Below are 16,165 nucleotides of genomic sequence, written 5' to 3'. Positions count from 1 at the left end.
GCTGTCATCGTGTTTACACAGACCTGGAGCCGCAGGATCTGAATGTGTTTTATTGTGTTCAGACTGTGGTTAATGTTTATCCAAGAGAGAGAGAGAGAGAGAGAAAGAGAGAGAGAGAGAGAGAGAGAGAGAGAGAGAGAGAGAGAGAGAGAGAGAGAGAGGGGGGGGGGAGCAGTTTTAGGTCAGAAATTGTCCAAACTTCCCGTTTCGTCCATCCAATTACCTACCATTTACACTGTTTATAAGAACTGCATTTTAGTCTACTGTATGTTGGTCAACATTTACTGTATGCCTAAATGTATTTACTGTACTTTCATGTGCATAACCTTTTATTGCCACTTCATCATTTGAAGAATTATATTATTAAATGTTATTAATGGTAAATAATACTCACAAATATATGACTGCAATGCTGTACTGTTCAATGTAAAATAATGTAGTAACTAAAATTCTCACTCACACTGAGAAAAGGTGGTCTGGCTCAGTGGCTCTGTACTCTGTCGACCACAATGCAAAACAGGAAGCAACAGTACAACTGACAATTTCCACTGTTGGGTTTGGCAAAATGTCACGAACCCCCCCCCCCACACCCACACACACACACACACACACACACACACACACACACACACACACACACACACACACACACACACACACACACACACACACACACACACACACACACACACACACTCAATCACACCCAGTAGTATACAGTAGGTTAACAATAATTAATATGTTGCTAAGACCAGGACAAATACTATCCAAGTCTAATATACGATTATGTCTAATAGTAAGAAGTCAACTTGATATCATACAGGTTATGTAACAGGAAAGTTAAGAATAAACAGCAATTTATCTATGAAAAAGACCAAAATCGTCAGGTTTGGTGTCAACATCGTAGTCCGGTATATTCTCTGTAGACTTATATTGCATGATGAAAGTCCTCACACATTCTAACCAACTAACCACGAAAACCCATGTCTATCTATACACCATCATGTGTCTCTTGAGTGTATTGAACACACCCACATTTATAACCGGTATGTCTGGGGTCGGGTTGAGGGGGCACAACAATTCCAGCAGAGAGCTCCAGATTTCCCTTTTCCCTGACAACTTCATCCTGGGGAATCTTGTGACGTTATAATGGGCAGTGTGGGGATATTATCCTCCCATCTGGTCCTTGGTCTGCCCCGGGGCCTCCTCCCAGTGTGATGTGCCCAGAGGACCTCCCTAGGGAGATGCTCAGGGAGATGCTAGGCATTTTCCTGACAGGTTCATCTCTTTCTTTTTCAAATTAAGAATGTTAAACAATGTTTGGTTTGGAGGTGTAGTCTGTACTAGTGAACCCATATATCGAGAGCTTTGTCTTCTGGCTCAGCTCTCTTATCATCACAAAAGTGCGGTACAGCCTGCTGCTCCAATTCTCTCTCTCTGGGTTTGATCCATCCACCATAACAACAAAAGACTGTTGCAGAAAAACAAAGTGCCTGATTGATTGGTGCTTGTGGGCTGCCCCTGGAGCTCTGGGCCCCTGGGCTGCAGCCCTGTGTGCCTGTCGTTCCAGCATGGGGGTGGGCTGGAATGTGCAGTACCCTTACTACTTCTTATTTTTTTACATTAACATAATGCTGTGGAATTACAGTGCTAAAAACCCCCTCAGGGTTGAATGACCGACAACATGTTCAAATGGCAGTTTGACTGACACCACCTGCTGAAAAACAAGATAACATGCACTGATAATAACTGTTATAAATATGATCATAGACAGATTACATATCAGAGTTGTTGTGTAACCTGGCAACATATTCTTTAGTTAAGTATAAGTTGTACTATTGTGATGGCTTGGAGCAACATGGGGGCATCCCTCACATGAAACCTTGGCAGATGGTCAAATCCGTCCCAACTCGTCACCTGTTTGCCGGTACGGTGTGAGAATGCATTGAACTTGGTGGATAGCTTGGTCCTATGTAATGTAATGTGCAGTCTGTACATATTAACTCAATATTAACTAGAAAAAGTGCTCCTCGGAGCACAGTTCTCCGCCAGGTCAGGTGTGGGGCAGCAATGTTCGGAATTTGCCAATCAAGATGGAATATGAAAAGTAGTACGGATCCATCTTGATCGCTTGACTATAGAGATAATGTGTACCGATTTGTGTGATGTTTGGGAAAAATGCTTAGCAAAAATCGGCCTCCTGGTGGCGCTATAATAGGGCAATGTTAAAAGGTGGCATTTGTTCCTCAACGTAGTGCGAATGTGCCTGCAAAAGTTCACCGCAATCGGACGCTGCGTTCATGATTCGCGGCATTTTGTTTGAAATGGGCCACTCCTGCAAACTTTAGATGTCTATCTTAGCCAATCAGGATGGAATATGAAAGATCAAACAGATCGGTCTTGATCACATGACAATAGAGATCATGTGTACCGATTTGCATGACATTTGGATAAAATCCAAAAATGTGTTTTACATAAGTCGGCCTCCTGGTGGCGCTATAAAAGACAGATGTGAAAAATGCAGGGCAAAGGTTGTACCTTGGCCTCTAGGGAGTGCACATACAAAGTTTTACACAGATAGGTGCAGTTATTGGTAAAACATGAATTGGCCTGTTATAGTGCCACCATGATGCTGATTTGAAAATTGTTCGCACGCTGTCTTCATGATTTGAGGCATTTTGTTCAAAACGGAGCACTCCTGCAAACTTTGGAAGCCATTCTTAGCCAATCAGGATGAAATATGAGAAATCTGAAAAACTTTTCGTTTAATGACTATAGAGATGCATACCATACTGCGTACCGATTTGCGTGATGTTTGGAGAAAATCTGTAGGAGTACTGTCAAAAAATGGGTTTCGCAAAAAGCGGCCTCCTGGTGGCGCTATAACAGGCCCATGTGAAAAATTTGGGGCAGAGGTTCTGCTCTGGCATCCAGGTAGTGTGTGTGCACAGTTTCACTGTGATCATGTCAACGGTGCCGGAGATTAGCTGTTCGCACACGGACGGACGGACAGGTGCAAAACATACTCTCTCTCTCTCTCTCCGCCATGCCTTTCGGCCTGGCGGAGACAATAACAATACTTATACTATTACTAATACTAGCTAACTGGCTGGTTTCAGAAATTGTCGACAGGAAATGTAATTGCCTATACACCAGACAGATTATAGAGGCTAAAACCGGTCTGGGCTAGGCAAATATATACCTGAATTACACTTCAAGCTTGTTTGCATAAGGTTCAGTGGTGCCAACGGAACAGAGCTACCCTCAATGTCTATGCTGTACATACACTGATATGGCTTGGTAAGATATACATATTTTGGAGTTAAAAGGGAGGCATGAATGACGACAAGCAAATATGATAGGCGTACTGTCCTTGCCTCTTATAATAACAATGGTAGAGGGTATGTTTATGGTTTATTTGTAAGAGCAACTTTCTCCATAGAGGAAAGGTGAACAAAGATCCCAAAGACCACAGACACCTGTGATGCAAATGACAGTGATACTGTGCTGTGCATTTTAGTTTTAGGAAACTACCTATCTAGAACGATTTATACTGCGGAAAGATGCAGCCTCCAATATTATTAAGTAAGCAGATAGAGAGAGATAGAGATGCATAGTAGGCCTACATCACTCCAGACTAGCCAATTCTTTTTTTTACCTATTTTTCTCCCCAATTTAGTCATTATGCCAATTAATTCCCCCTCACATATTTCTGTGTTGTCACTGCAGTCACCTACTGACTCACCTGCGAGTGAGGAGCCCCCATCGGGAGGACGTAGGGCCTTCGTCCTGCTCCTCCCGTGCAACACTCCCTGCCGCCTCAGCCCGTAGGAATACATGCAGTGAAAAATATCTGCCCCAAACACGGGTCAGTTGTGTTTGCATATAGACGCCAGACAAAGTCGGATGCACCATGATGGATTCGAACCCACAACCTCCGTGCTGGTGGGCAGGGATTTTACCACTGCGCCACCCGAGCACCTTACTCTAGTGTCAGATTGATTCATTTTGTTTGCTATATTTTATATATTAAACCGACTAGAGTAGACAACCACGGATAACAGCTAAAAGTGTTAGGTCATCTGGAAATAACTGTTAAGCTAGGTGCCTTGATCTGAAATTAATCAACTGTTACTAACGTTAATGTTAGCATATAACTCTCTCTCTCTCTTTCTTTCTCTCTATCTCTCTCTCTGTCAGAGCCAGTTAGTAGCCTCACTAAATAATGTTATACAGCCGCGTTATGTGAAATCATCTGTGGTGGGTTACCTCCAAGTTACATTATATTAGGTTGTAGACTATTATAGGGATAATGTTGGGCCAAGGATATTTTTACATGCCTATAGGTCAGCATATTCAAATCACATGCTAAATGAGTCAGAGAACACAGGAGGTACAGCCTCCAGAGGTATACAGAGGTATAGTGGCCTTTCAGAGAAAGGAACTCATGAAAAACTGAACTCCATGTCACCTTATTACACATAAAAGCCTGGCACAAATGTTGAAACAGCCACTGTCTGAACTACAAAAATGTATTGAACAACAATGAATAAAAATAGTGAAATTCTATTTCATGTTTATGATACATTTTCATAATAAATACGAAATAAATCAAAGGATAAGTGGGCACACTCATCAATACAGTGTCTTAGAACCTCTGGTGCTGGTGCTGTCCATGGTGCTGATATTTGCTAACCCTAGGGCTTCTAGTGTTAGAGGACAGAGGTAGGTTACCAACCCGGCCTGCCATTTAGTTGGGTTGTTCTGATAAGATATCTCTTTCTTTCTTTTGTTTTCCTGAATACTTCCAGTTCCATTCTCAGTTTGAGAATTTACAGACAGTGATGTTGGGGCCTTCATTAGTTAAACTGAATCCATATTTCTTTTCTTGTATTCAAATAAAAAAAATGACTTTTACACTTTTGTATGTCAAATGTTTTACAAGTACTGTAGGTATGATTGATTGAATAAATACGGATACAATAAAGTGACAAATACGGGTGAGGACGCCACCATACCCTTTTGGCCCCCCAAATTACAAAGTCTGCCCCTGTACTCCTTTTCAAGTTGTTCTGTCATCCTGCTGCATGATAGTGTTTAATGCTCCATGCAGGGGTAAGACTTTTAAAATATTAAATCATTTCAAAAAAGGTAAAAAAATAAACGAATGTGGATGTGGAAAAAAAGCTACAGTATGTTTCTTCCTTGGCCTACTGGCAGCGGGCACAAGAAATTTGATAGTCCATTTTCAGTCCATTTTGTCTGTCCAGGTTAGCCCTGGACAGACACAAACAAACACAGAGACCCGCTTCTCTAGATGGCTCTGCCATGTCGACAAAAAACGACAAAATTGCAGGCCTGGCAGACGGTATCAGAAAGCAGGTCAGCCAATCACGAACAAGGTCAGTCTCTTCAAAAGAGCTGTGGGCTTCCGTAAACTATTTACAGTAAAGGCAAAAACTTCAGACAATGACTCTTTGCATCCTTTTTCTACTTCTGGTTGATATAAGTGAGTATTTTTGTATTTCAACTTGTGTTTGTGTGTGTTTTTCATTGGGTGTGGTGAACACCATTATTATATCATTTCATTCACACTTTTTGGCGGGACAGCCAAAAAAAGATTGACTTTAATTTTTGAATGTGACCCTCCATGGTTTGATTTATTGAATAGTTTTTTGGATAACTCACCAGAGTGGTCAGAGCGCAGTGGTAGAGTTAAATTTCATAGTATAAAACCTGAAAATCTGTATGACGTTTTAGACCATTATATTCATAATCAATGACACGATCTCTTACATTTTCTGTATATGAACCTAATTTAATCCTCCAGCCTGTGATCCAGCTGTTATTCAACCTGCAGTCCTACGTCAGGACAGTGGAGTCATTACAGCCAAGGTTGGAGAGTCAGTGACTTTGAAATGCTTCTACCAAGAGAATGCTGAGATGCTTCTCTTGTGGTACCAGCAAGCTTTGGGAAATAAACCTCAACTTGTATCAACTGCCATGAAGCATATCCAAATACCAACGTTTTACAATGAGTTCAAGAATTTGAATTTCTCTGAAAAAAAATTAAGGGGGAATAAGCCGTCTCACAATCAACGACCTTCGCCTGTCAGATTCAGCTACGTATTTCTGTGCGATGACAGATGTCGCTGCGGTTACATTCGCTCAAGGAGTCTTCCTTAATGTCCAGGGTACCCATTCCAACACTCAAGACATTACACAGCACCCAGTAACAGAGTCAGTCCAGATAGGAAACTGTGTGACTCTGAACTGTACAGTACACACTGACACCTGTGATGGAGAACACCCCACAGTCTACTGGTTCAGAAATGACAAATCACAGCTTGGAATGGTTTATTCCCATGTTGGACAGTGCAAAGAGCGTTTCAAAGCGCAATCCACCAATCACAGCTGTGTCTATCACCTCCCTATGGAGAATGTGACCGTGGCTGATGCTGGAACCTACTACTGTGCTGTAGCCTCATGTGGGCATACTGTTTGGAAATGGAACAAGAGTGGAGATTGTGGGTAGGTGATTATCAACATGATATAAGATCTTGAATGTCTATAGTGCAAATGTTAACGCACACCAATGGCTGTGGTGAGGTGCTGACTACAGGAAACAAACTTACTTACATATGAAGTTGATATCATTCTGATGAAGACCAGCAGGCCAAAACCTGAATGAATTACTTCATATGGAGCCATAGTGTGTGACACTTTTTTCTTCTTTTTAACATCCTGAATGACTGCACAACATTACTGCTTGAATACGTCATTGCATATAAATAATCAATGGTCAATTATTTTAAAAAGACATGCTTACTTACCTTGGGGTGTTCCATCTAAACAGACGTGACCACAGTGTCTCTGCTCTTGGTGTATGGACTGGGTGCAGCATTGGCAGTTTCCTTGATCTCAATCTTTGTCTTATCTTACATCCTTTACAACATAGACAGGAAAAGATGCCCAGAGGGCAGAGGTAGGTGGCATTCAACAAATCAAGTGAAATCTTCACATCAAATTTATTTTGATCAGTTATATTGTATCTTTTATATCCAGAGAATACTTCTCATCCAAGAAATTCTGCAGCCTGTGATTCTGAGGTGAGTATTATCTTCATATTCAATCACAGACACCTAACAGTAACCCTATACAGCATCACAAGTTTTGGAAAATTAAAATGTTCGCTCTAATCACAGTTGTGCACACATTTCCTTTGATCTCACATTACGTCCTGTTATCTGTCTCATCAGGGCCGAGATGCTGACAACCTCCATTACGCAGCTCTGAGTGTGAACAATAACAACAGACTAAGAAGACAAAGGGTCAGTGAAGATGTTTGTATCTACTCTGGAGTTAGACAATAGAACTAATTATAGTGGAAATATATTCTCACATGTCCCTGTTAAGTTTAGACTTCATTCCATGTAAGCTTCATTGCAGCCTATTTCACATACATATTTCAATTCATAATGGCCAATGTACAATATGATGCAATAAATGTCTCAAAATGACAAATGGCATCAAAAGAGATCAATCAAAGAACAAGATTTTTGGGCAGGATTTCCTCTTTTGTCAACACAAGTGCCCACAAGACTCTAGCTGGCGCACTCATTCAATGACATTTTGATTATGCTTTCTAAAAACTAAGCTTCAGACTCATATGAACAAACTGATATGACTAATTCTCTGCCTTTATCCCTTTATTGGTATTTAAAATAGTCAAAGAGACATTGCCCTCAGTGCCCTCAATACACTCATACATGTCGAACTACTTCTCCAAAGTGAGACACCCACAGCCACAACACATGATCTGGTACTACCCAAATTTAGAACAAACATGGGAACGTTCTAATTCTACTGCTCTGCCACCAAAATGTGGAATGCCCTGACACCATCCACTAAAAGATGTGTATCACTGTTTTCTTTAAAAATTGGCCTGAAAAAACAGGAGACCAAAAGGGGAGGTACTGTAAATGTCATTTTCCCATCTCTTTTGTACAGATAGTTTTTGTATTTGTTGATGACATGAATTATTGTGTTAATTTTGTATGCTATGTTGATGAATTGAATACATAGGACCACAATGGAAACAGGACCTTTTTGTTATCCTTTTAGCTTTAATGTCTTACTGTACCACGTGCTGTTTACATTTCTGACTAATAAAGTATTCAATCAATCAATCAATCAATCAAAAATACAGTATTAGAATGTGGTGTGTTCACAGTGATCAGGTACTGTATGTTCTGAGTCACTGACTGTGGGCAAAAGTCACAGGGGAGCTATAGTCATTATCCCTCACACAGCATGGTCAGGAAGACTCTCAAGTAAATATTTTGTCCTGATCATAATGTTGATGCAGTTTGCAACTTTCAACCTCAAGACTGACTGTAGCTGAAAGCTTCTGTTCTCACTGTGTGCTCACATTAGTTTGAGTTTCCATGACGACACTGAGGACAGGAAGTCAGGCCTGCAGCTTCAATGTCACAGCATCTTGCAGCGTAGAGGACACAATCTGATAATATGTAGTTATTGTGATTTGTGAGTTGATATGTCATGTTGAATTTTCATACTGAAACAAATAAACATTGAAACACTGAAACAAATCACTGATCATGTACTACTGTACTCTACAATCACATACTCAGTAGCTGGTACAGTAATAATTATTATGTCAGACACTGTACAATATCTATCTATCCAAACAAAAAGCTGTTACTGTATTGAGTGTATGAATCCTTCTGACCTTTAAAAACTAAAAATACCACACACACAGCATATTGTACACTCCAAAGCTTTATTGTCCCACACCCAAAAACAAACTTTAATTTCATTTGATTACATTCATTACATTTTTGTTTTTAGAGAGAGTGAGAGAGAGAGAAAGAGAGAGAGAGCGAGCGCGAGAGCGAGCGCGAGAGCAAGCGCGAGCGAGAGAGACAGTTTGTGCTCAAGGCTCTGGAGGTTCTAGGTCAAATACAAAGTGCAGCGGAAACCTGTTTTGTTTTGGTGAGTAGACAGCTCACTGTGTGGGCGGCTGGTCATGACATACGGTATATAGGAACAAACAAGACACACTTCATTTGGTGTCTGTCTTTGAACCAGGCAGTCCAAATGCAAACAAATATATATGTGTGCATTTCTCTCTAATTATCCATATGATGAGTTCATAATTGAGTTGTTGTCATCCATGGTGTCTATGGGCTATTGTCATCTAAACTACACTACTACAATATCAAACACACTGAACACAATAGACAAGAGGTCATTTATCTAATAACAGAGTTCTGTTCAGCCACACTGTACACAATGAATGGATGAACACTCCACACCAAATGTGGGTGAAGGACGTGATTTGTGCATATTTATTGATCCAAAAAAAATGACAGTTCATTGATATACAGTAATAATCCTTATAAGTTCATAAACCTATCATATCATATCATATCACGGTTACTCATCCACAGAGTCAGCAGTGGAAGGAACATTTTACACCATGTTTTGATGCCTCACTGCCTGGTTGAGTTGTGGTTGAAGCTCAGAGCTGCATACTGCAACCTGTCAGCTGCTTCATCCTGCAGGGGAGTGGAGGGACACGCGTTATTCTCCAGTGTTAACACATGGGGGAGTTGGGGATAAATTACAAGATAACATACATGAGAAGACTTTAATTTGTCTCTTCAGTCAGATATTCAAGCAGAGCAGATAATGTTTGGTTCATAATTTCTTTTCATTATGGTGTTCCATTAGAGACACACACACACACACACACAAGCACACAGGCACAGTGTACCTGTAATTTTACTTTAAGTACTGTCTCTTTGAGAATATAGTATAGGTAAGAAAGAAACTCTTTAGCTGCAATGGGGAGTGTGCATAATATGGGGGAGAATGTTTTAGTAACTAGATACAGTAATGTGCAATACAAGATAATCACATACTGTATGCATACATACTGTACAGTATATTATACACTTACATAATAGATTTATATATTTTATTTATTTATTGTTTTCTTTCTTCTTACGGTGATTTACAATTATAGCTTTGTTTCTTTTTTTTTTACATTTTAGCCCCTAACCCCTCGCCCTGAAGAGGCCTTCTCTCTTGCCACAGTTGAAAATAAGAATGTGTTCTTAATATTCTGCCAGGTTAAATAAAGGGAAACAAACCTCAAGGCTGAGTTATAAAGTAATACAAATTACTAATAGATTCTTACCTTCTTTCCGTCTTTATTATCACAACAAGGTTTGCTGTGATGATAACAACGCCAACCAATAACAGCAACCAACAATATGATGATCCTATCCTGCTGTCTTCATCTGTGAGTGATGAACATTTGAAAAAACATTAGCTAAAACACATTTGTAGATAAAACGTGAACAGTGGTGGAACTGTCCTTACTTGTAAGGTTGTTGTCACTGCAGAGGGCTGTGATGTTGAGTGACAGTGTGTTGTTGTTAGCAGGGTTGGCAGCCACACAGCTGTAAGAGGAGTTCAATCCCTCCATATCTACAGTGAGAGGAAGAGAGGGAACAGTGCTGGTCTGGTTCAGTATCTTCTCTCCTTTGTACCAGTAGAGAACTGTCTCATCGTCCTTCTCTATAAAACACACCAAGCTGCAGCTCTCACTGCTCACATCAGAGACATTCACAGCAGGCATTGGTGCAGGATCTGAGGACACATTTAGTGGACAATCAAGACTTGGTGCCAAGACGTTGTTGGCACCATGTATATGTATTTACATTGTTTATAATAACTGTACATAAGCATTATTCATAGGCAAATAAAAGCAAACTTACCATAAACAGTGAGATGATATAATTTAACAACAGCTGTAGTTTTATCTTCTATTTTATAAATCCCTGAATAATTTCTCTGCAGTCCTGTGATTGTAAACAGTCCAGAGTCTTTATTCCAGTGAAGTTTGTCTCTGAAATGTTTCTCCGTGATCGTGCTTTTCCTTTCCACCACCACAGCAATAATTGAATTATTTAAATATAGAGCTCCATCCTGCATTATTGGGGCAGGTAGTGTGATGGATCCTCCAACAGTTAGGTTCTCCTTCCCCACCGTCATATCAGATGTGTTCATTACTGTAAACATGAGGTGATATGACTGTCAGAACAACATTAGCACAATTCACAAATATCAGAGTGACAACAATTAAATGGTACCTGCTGTAATTCAAATTAAATCAAGTATAAAGGCTTCGTTTTTGTCTGAAACGTTAGGCATATTCACTTATTAATTTGTTACATATTGGACCCCCTTCTTTTGTATTTCAACTAAAGTATTTTTTTTTAAAGTTCATATCTCTCTCTCTCTCTCTCTCTCTCTCTCTCTCTCTCTCTCTCGTTTGATCTTCACAGATTATTGTGTAAACAGCCACGGTTAGATGGAAGATTAATTAAGGCTATATGCATTTACAAAACCAATGTTTCCGTTCTCACGCTTCTGAAGAAATGGTTCCACTATCTTGGTTTTGTGACCATGTCATAGCAGCTGTATTTCCTAGTAACCTATGGAAACCACTTGTCCTATCACTGGTTTTAGACCCTCTGAGTGCACGGACAGCACACCACAGACTATTTCCTGTTTCGATACATACGTACATGTTCCATTGAAATACAGAACGGAAACCTCTGTAGATTCAAATGGCAGGTTTCATGACACAGAGGTCTTCTACCATAACTTGAACAGCACCACTAAGCTGAGGAGCTTTGATGATGATAAAAGCATTGTCTCTATGCAGTCTATTATAGTCTATTATAGAATCTATTTTATTTGTCTGCTGGTTTAGTAACTTGAGAGTTAAAAACAACTCCCTCAGTAACATGGTTAAATATAACAGCACATCATACAACACAAAATAATCAGCAAGCAGCAAGCCTCTCTCCATTTTCCACAGAGTAGTTTATATATATTGACTGATTCTTTATCTCTCAATCTATTGAATGTCTGATTTGTTTATTGGGTGCGTGAGTTGAACTCACTCACTTAAAAGGGTAGTTCTTTTTATATGATTTGTATGTGAATGGAACATCACATACAAATATGCATACTGTAAGTCAGTGTCTTGGGGCAGTGACCACAAAACTACAAGCAATCAGTTTCATTAAAATGTATTTATGTGTGTGAAATAAATCTATATCTTAACTTGATCTGAAGACCTCCAGGTCGAAATATTGTCTCATTAAACAATTACATTTCTTTGCATTGGGACTACGTATGAGTGTGCAGTGCAATTTTCTCTTCTTTTCTAGTTTCTGACTATTGCTGATTCTCACCCATATAGGTTGTGTGTGCACCCTGCGTTAATATTTATGTCTTCATGTATTCCGTTTTTTTGGCGTGTAGACAGCTGGTCATGACATACGGTATATAGGAACAAACAAGACTCACATCAATTGGTGTCAGTCTTTGAACCAGGCAGTCCAAATGCAAACAAATGCAAAGCATGTGTGCATTTCTTAATAATTATCCATATGATGAGTTCATAATTGAGTTGTCCCCCTGTTTATTCAACAAATAAAACAGTAAGATAGCGGCCAGTCAACTCGACTAGGAAAACAGAAAATGTCCATCCCTAGCACAGACCATGCATGTATTTCTTTGGTGACAATAAATTGGGCGAGTTTACAAGCGTCCTGCTCTTGCCTCTATCTCACTGCTGGGTTCCACACATGCCGTAGGTAGTTACACCCTCATCACATACGTTACAAATGATCTAATGTCCAAATGGTCAACATCAATTTGGATTGTAAGGAGCAGCATAGACTCTAGGGGCTGCTAGCTGGGATTTTAGACTTGGGTGGCAGGTGGATGGGCATGAGGTGTGCAGCAGACGGGCAAATTGATAAACTGCGTAGGTGAAGGGCCATGTTTTTCCCCGCCTGCAAGTCTTTTGTATTTTCAGGACTTGCTGTGGGAGGAGAGGTGCAGTAGGGGTCTCACTTGTAAATCAGCAGCGCATTGCAATTTTGAACAAGGTCCACAATATGTCCACAATATAATATACTCGTCTTTTTTACTTTGATATGAATCCCTCAAGCATTGTGTTATGTTATTCTAACACACACGTGACAGAGGTTAAATGCTTGTATACCCAACAAAACTGTTGTGTGCCATTATAACACCAGAGATTCGAACACGAGTCTCCTGTGTGGGAAGGGACACTAAAGCCAAACATTTTAACCACAAGTCTAAGAGGGAATATAAATATGTATGATATAAAATATATGTAGGCCTAAGACCAGTATCAAACCTATCCAGACAGTATTTAAACAACGTGTAAGAACAGTATGAAACCTAGTATCTAGACAGCATAAACATGTAAAACCATCCTCAAATACATCTGGAGATTCTAGACAGTATATGAACAAGCCTTCAGCATCTTAGACGGTCAAATGAACATCACTGTGACATTTTAAGCATGCGTGACTTTCTCAGATCGGAAAATCTGGTGATGCATTACAGGTAGGTCTATTAGTGCTGTCACCAGAGGTGACCGAGTGCACTATACCAGCAAAAGAAAGTTGTTTTAGTCAATTGTCCTTGTTTATCCAACATACAACAATACAACATACTGTAAAACTTCCCAGCACATGGCAGAAAAAAACACTATGCAAGTCTAACACAACATTATGTAATAGTCTAGAAGACAACATGATATACAATTAAGAATAAACAGTAATTCAGTAAAATTTAAAGATTACCTATGAAAAAGAGCAACAGCGTCAGGTTAGGTATACCCATCGTAATGCGTCAGATTGTGTCTCATCAGGTTTATTCTCTGTAGGCTTCTATTGCATGGTGACAGTTTCCTCTACCTATAGCCCTAACTCCCAACACCCGATATAACCACCCCCAACCCAAGAGAGGTGTTGATTAATGCTGATGGTCATAACATGTTACTCATCTAATTATTATTTTAATAAATTATTGCTGATTGTAGGCTTATCATTAAAATAAACACACGGACACGCACGCACGCATTACATGCACGCACGCAATTTACAGGGAAACGAATATAACAGGGTTGATAGTTCATTGCCCCTAAGGATACACATGGTGCCTTCTCCTCCACACAGACAAACTGCCCATAACAGCTGCAACAGAGCAATATTTTGCAAGTTGTTTGTAGTAAATTTGCAGGACCAATCCTGCAAACTTTGGAAGCCAACCTTAGCCAATCAGGATAGAATATGGAAAATCGGACAGATCGGTGTTTATCACATGACTATAGAGATACAGTGTACTGATTTGCGTGATGTTTGGATAAAATATGTAGGAGTAATATCAAAAAAATTGTTTTGCACAAATCGGCCTCCTGGTGGCGCTATAACAGGCCCATGTAATTCAGAGGCAAAAAATTGGCATCCAGGGAGTGTGTGTGCACAGTTTGGCAGCTACCGGGCCAACGGTGCCTGAGATTAGCTGCTCACAGACAGATGGACACACGGACACACTTCTTGATCGTGTCCCCGGTTGGACTCCTGTGTGCCATTCTCCTGCTCTCTGTCTGCCTTCCTATCTCTCTATCACAGTCGCTATCAAAATATTATCTTAAAAATAGGAACCTTTTTGACATGACACATGCCTGTAAAACCACTCCTCCCGATAGTTTGATCTCAATTAAGCTGTCCTTACTTCTTCACAGTGGTTACTTAAAGTAAAACCAAAACCTGTTCAAGCTACTGTAGGCTGAATGGATTTCTGGAAAGCTCTCGATGCCAGGAGCAGCAAAGTGTTTTAACACTGCTGTCTTTAATGTAATGGCTTGCCAGTGGATCACTCTTCATCTGGCCTCTACCCTTCAACCTGTCCAGCTTGTGTGACCTTTAACAGGAGACTGCACTCCTTCTAGGGGTCCCTGAGGCACGTGTCGTATATGATGAGGCATTAAACTGCGGTTACCAGCCTGGTTGTAATAAAGAAGAGGAGAAGAAGAGACGTCAGGTTTCCAAGTTCCATGTTCATTTATTCAGCATTCGAGTACAACGGCATCATAACAACATCCAGGGGCAGAGCCCTGTTCCTCAGGACTGCACTCGTACTGAGCTGCATTTCAGTCTATCTTTATAGCAGTGAGATCTAAAGAAGGTACATGTGTGGGTGTGTCAGCCCTGAAGGGTGAGACCCCACCTAGACAAACAACAGATCCCACTTTGAGTCCCTGATTCCATTTGCACCTGTATGAGCCAGGAAGGGGGGATGGGAGACACAGGCCTAGACCTCCTGTCTCCCAGGTAAAACAAAAGGCAATGTAAATCGTACTTCACAGCTATGCAGAGTGTCCCTAATTACCTATGCAAACGCCAGGCTCTGAGTCAACAACAGGTCACTTGAATAGCCCAAAAGTGCAGACAGTTAGACTGTGTCTGTTCTACAACACATTATTATTACTCTTACTTTAACTAGGTTACTTTAGTATCATTTCTTTATATGTTTTGACTTGCACACTGTTCAATAACTATAAGCCATATACCACACACGCAAGTAATGGCTTGCAAAAGTCACCAATATGAAAGTATATACAGTCTGAAAGGTTTTTGCAGTGCAATGAAGATATACATAATAACTGAAATAAAACATACCATAAACTAGCTCCCTACTGTAGTTCCAAGATCACACATCAGCCCTTTTTTCTTTTATAAGTAAGTAAGTAAGCTGTACGTATACGGTCAGAGAGGCTTATTGTTGTTATCAGCTAATAGAGTTGATAAAGGGTCGTAAATCCTGCTCTATGTTAATTAAAACTATTTGTAGTTAAACCGCTGAAAACCCAGTGTAAAAAGGATGAGACGAAATCAAAGACAGACACAGGCCGGTTCTCAAATTAAAAGGTTGACATTGTATTAAGAGAAAGAATCAATCCACGAGGCACCGTACAGCAAAAATATCTCTCTGTCATTACAAAGACAGGCAATAGTATTTATACACAAGTTGGAGTCCGGACATCAGATATGAGGTGGATCCTAACGATTGGTTAAGACCCTCAGACGTCAGATCATATCTGATGAGCTGTCAGGCATCAGGGTGTCATCATAATGAGTTGTTGTTCATCTTATAGTATCCTTGTGTACATCTTATGGTTTCATAAACAAGTTATCCCTTCGATATCATAGGACATGTGGCAGGTTTATCTGTGACAGGG

At 40.2% G+C, this 16,165-nt stretch overlaps 1 protein-coding gene across 3 annotated transcripts in view; it reads right to left on the bottom strand.

The window, feature by feature from the left end:
* Window positions 1-13,820, bottom strand: part of LOC308100171 (SLAM family member 5-like) — a 49,257-nt gene extending 35,437 nt beyond the window's left edge. Inside the window, exons 1-6 of one of the 3 annotated variants that reach the window (XM_080449118.1) lie at window positions 13,725-13,783; window positions 10,809-11,102; window positions 10,411-10,680; window positions 10,226-10,328; window positions 9,520-9,581; window positions 8,540-8,578 (exon numbers count right to left, since the gene is read on the bottom strand). In XM_080449118.1, the coding sequence (XP_080305244.1) occupies window positions 9,545-9,581; window positions 10,226-10,328; window positions 10,411-10,680; window positions 10,809-11,102; window positions 13,725-13,764 (744 nt within the window). In that variant the 5' untranslated portion in view covers window positions 13,765-13,783 and the 3' untranslated portion in view covers window positions 8,540-8,578; window positions 9,520-9,544. Of the gene's footprint in view, window positions 1-8,539; window positions 8,579-8,784; window positions 9,582-10,225; window positions 10,329-10,410; window positions 10,681-10,808; window positions 11,103-13,724 lie in introns of those variants that run through there. The other 2 variants (XM_080449117.1, XM_080449116.1) reach the window with 2 other exon arrangements.
* Window positions 13,821-16,165: the final 2,345 nt, after the last annotated feature.

The sequence above is a fragment of the Gymnoscopelus braueri genome, assembly GCF_963280865.1.
Source record: "Gymnoscopelus braueri genome assembly, chromosome: 2".
Classification (NCBI taxonomy): Eukaryota; Metazoa; Chordata; class Actinopteri; order Myctophiformes; family Myctophidae; genus Gymnoscopelus; species Gymnoscopelus braueri.
Note: the sequence above shows the minus strand (reverse complement) of the source record. Positions and strands in the feature narration are given on the sequence as shown.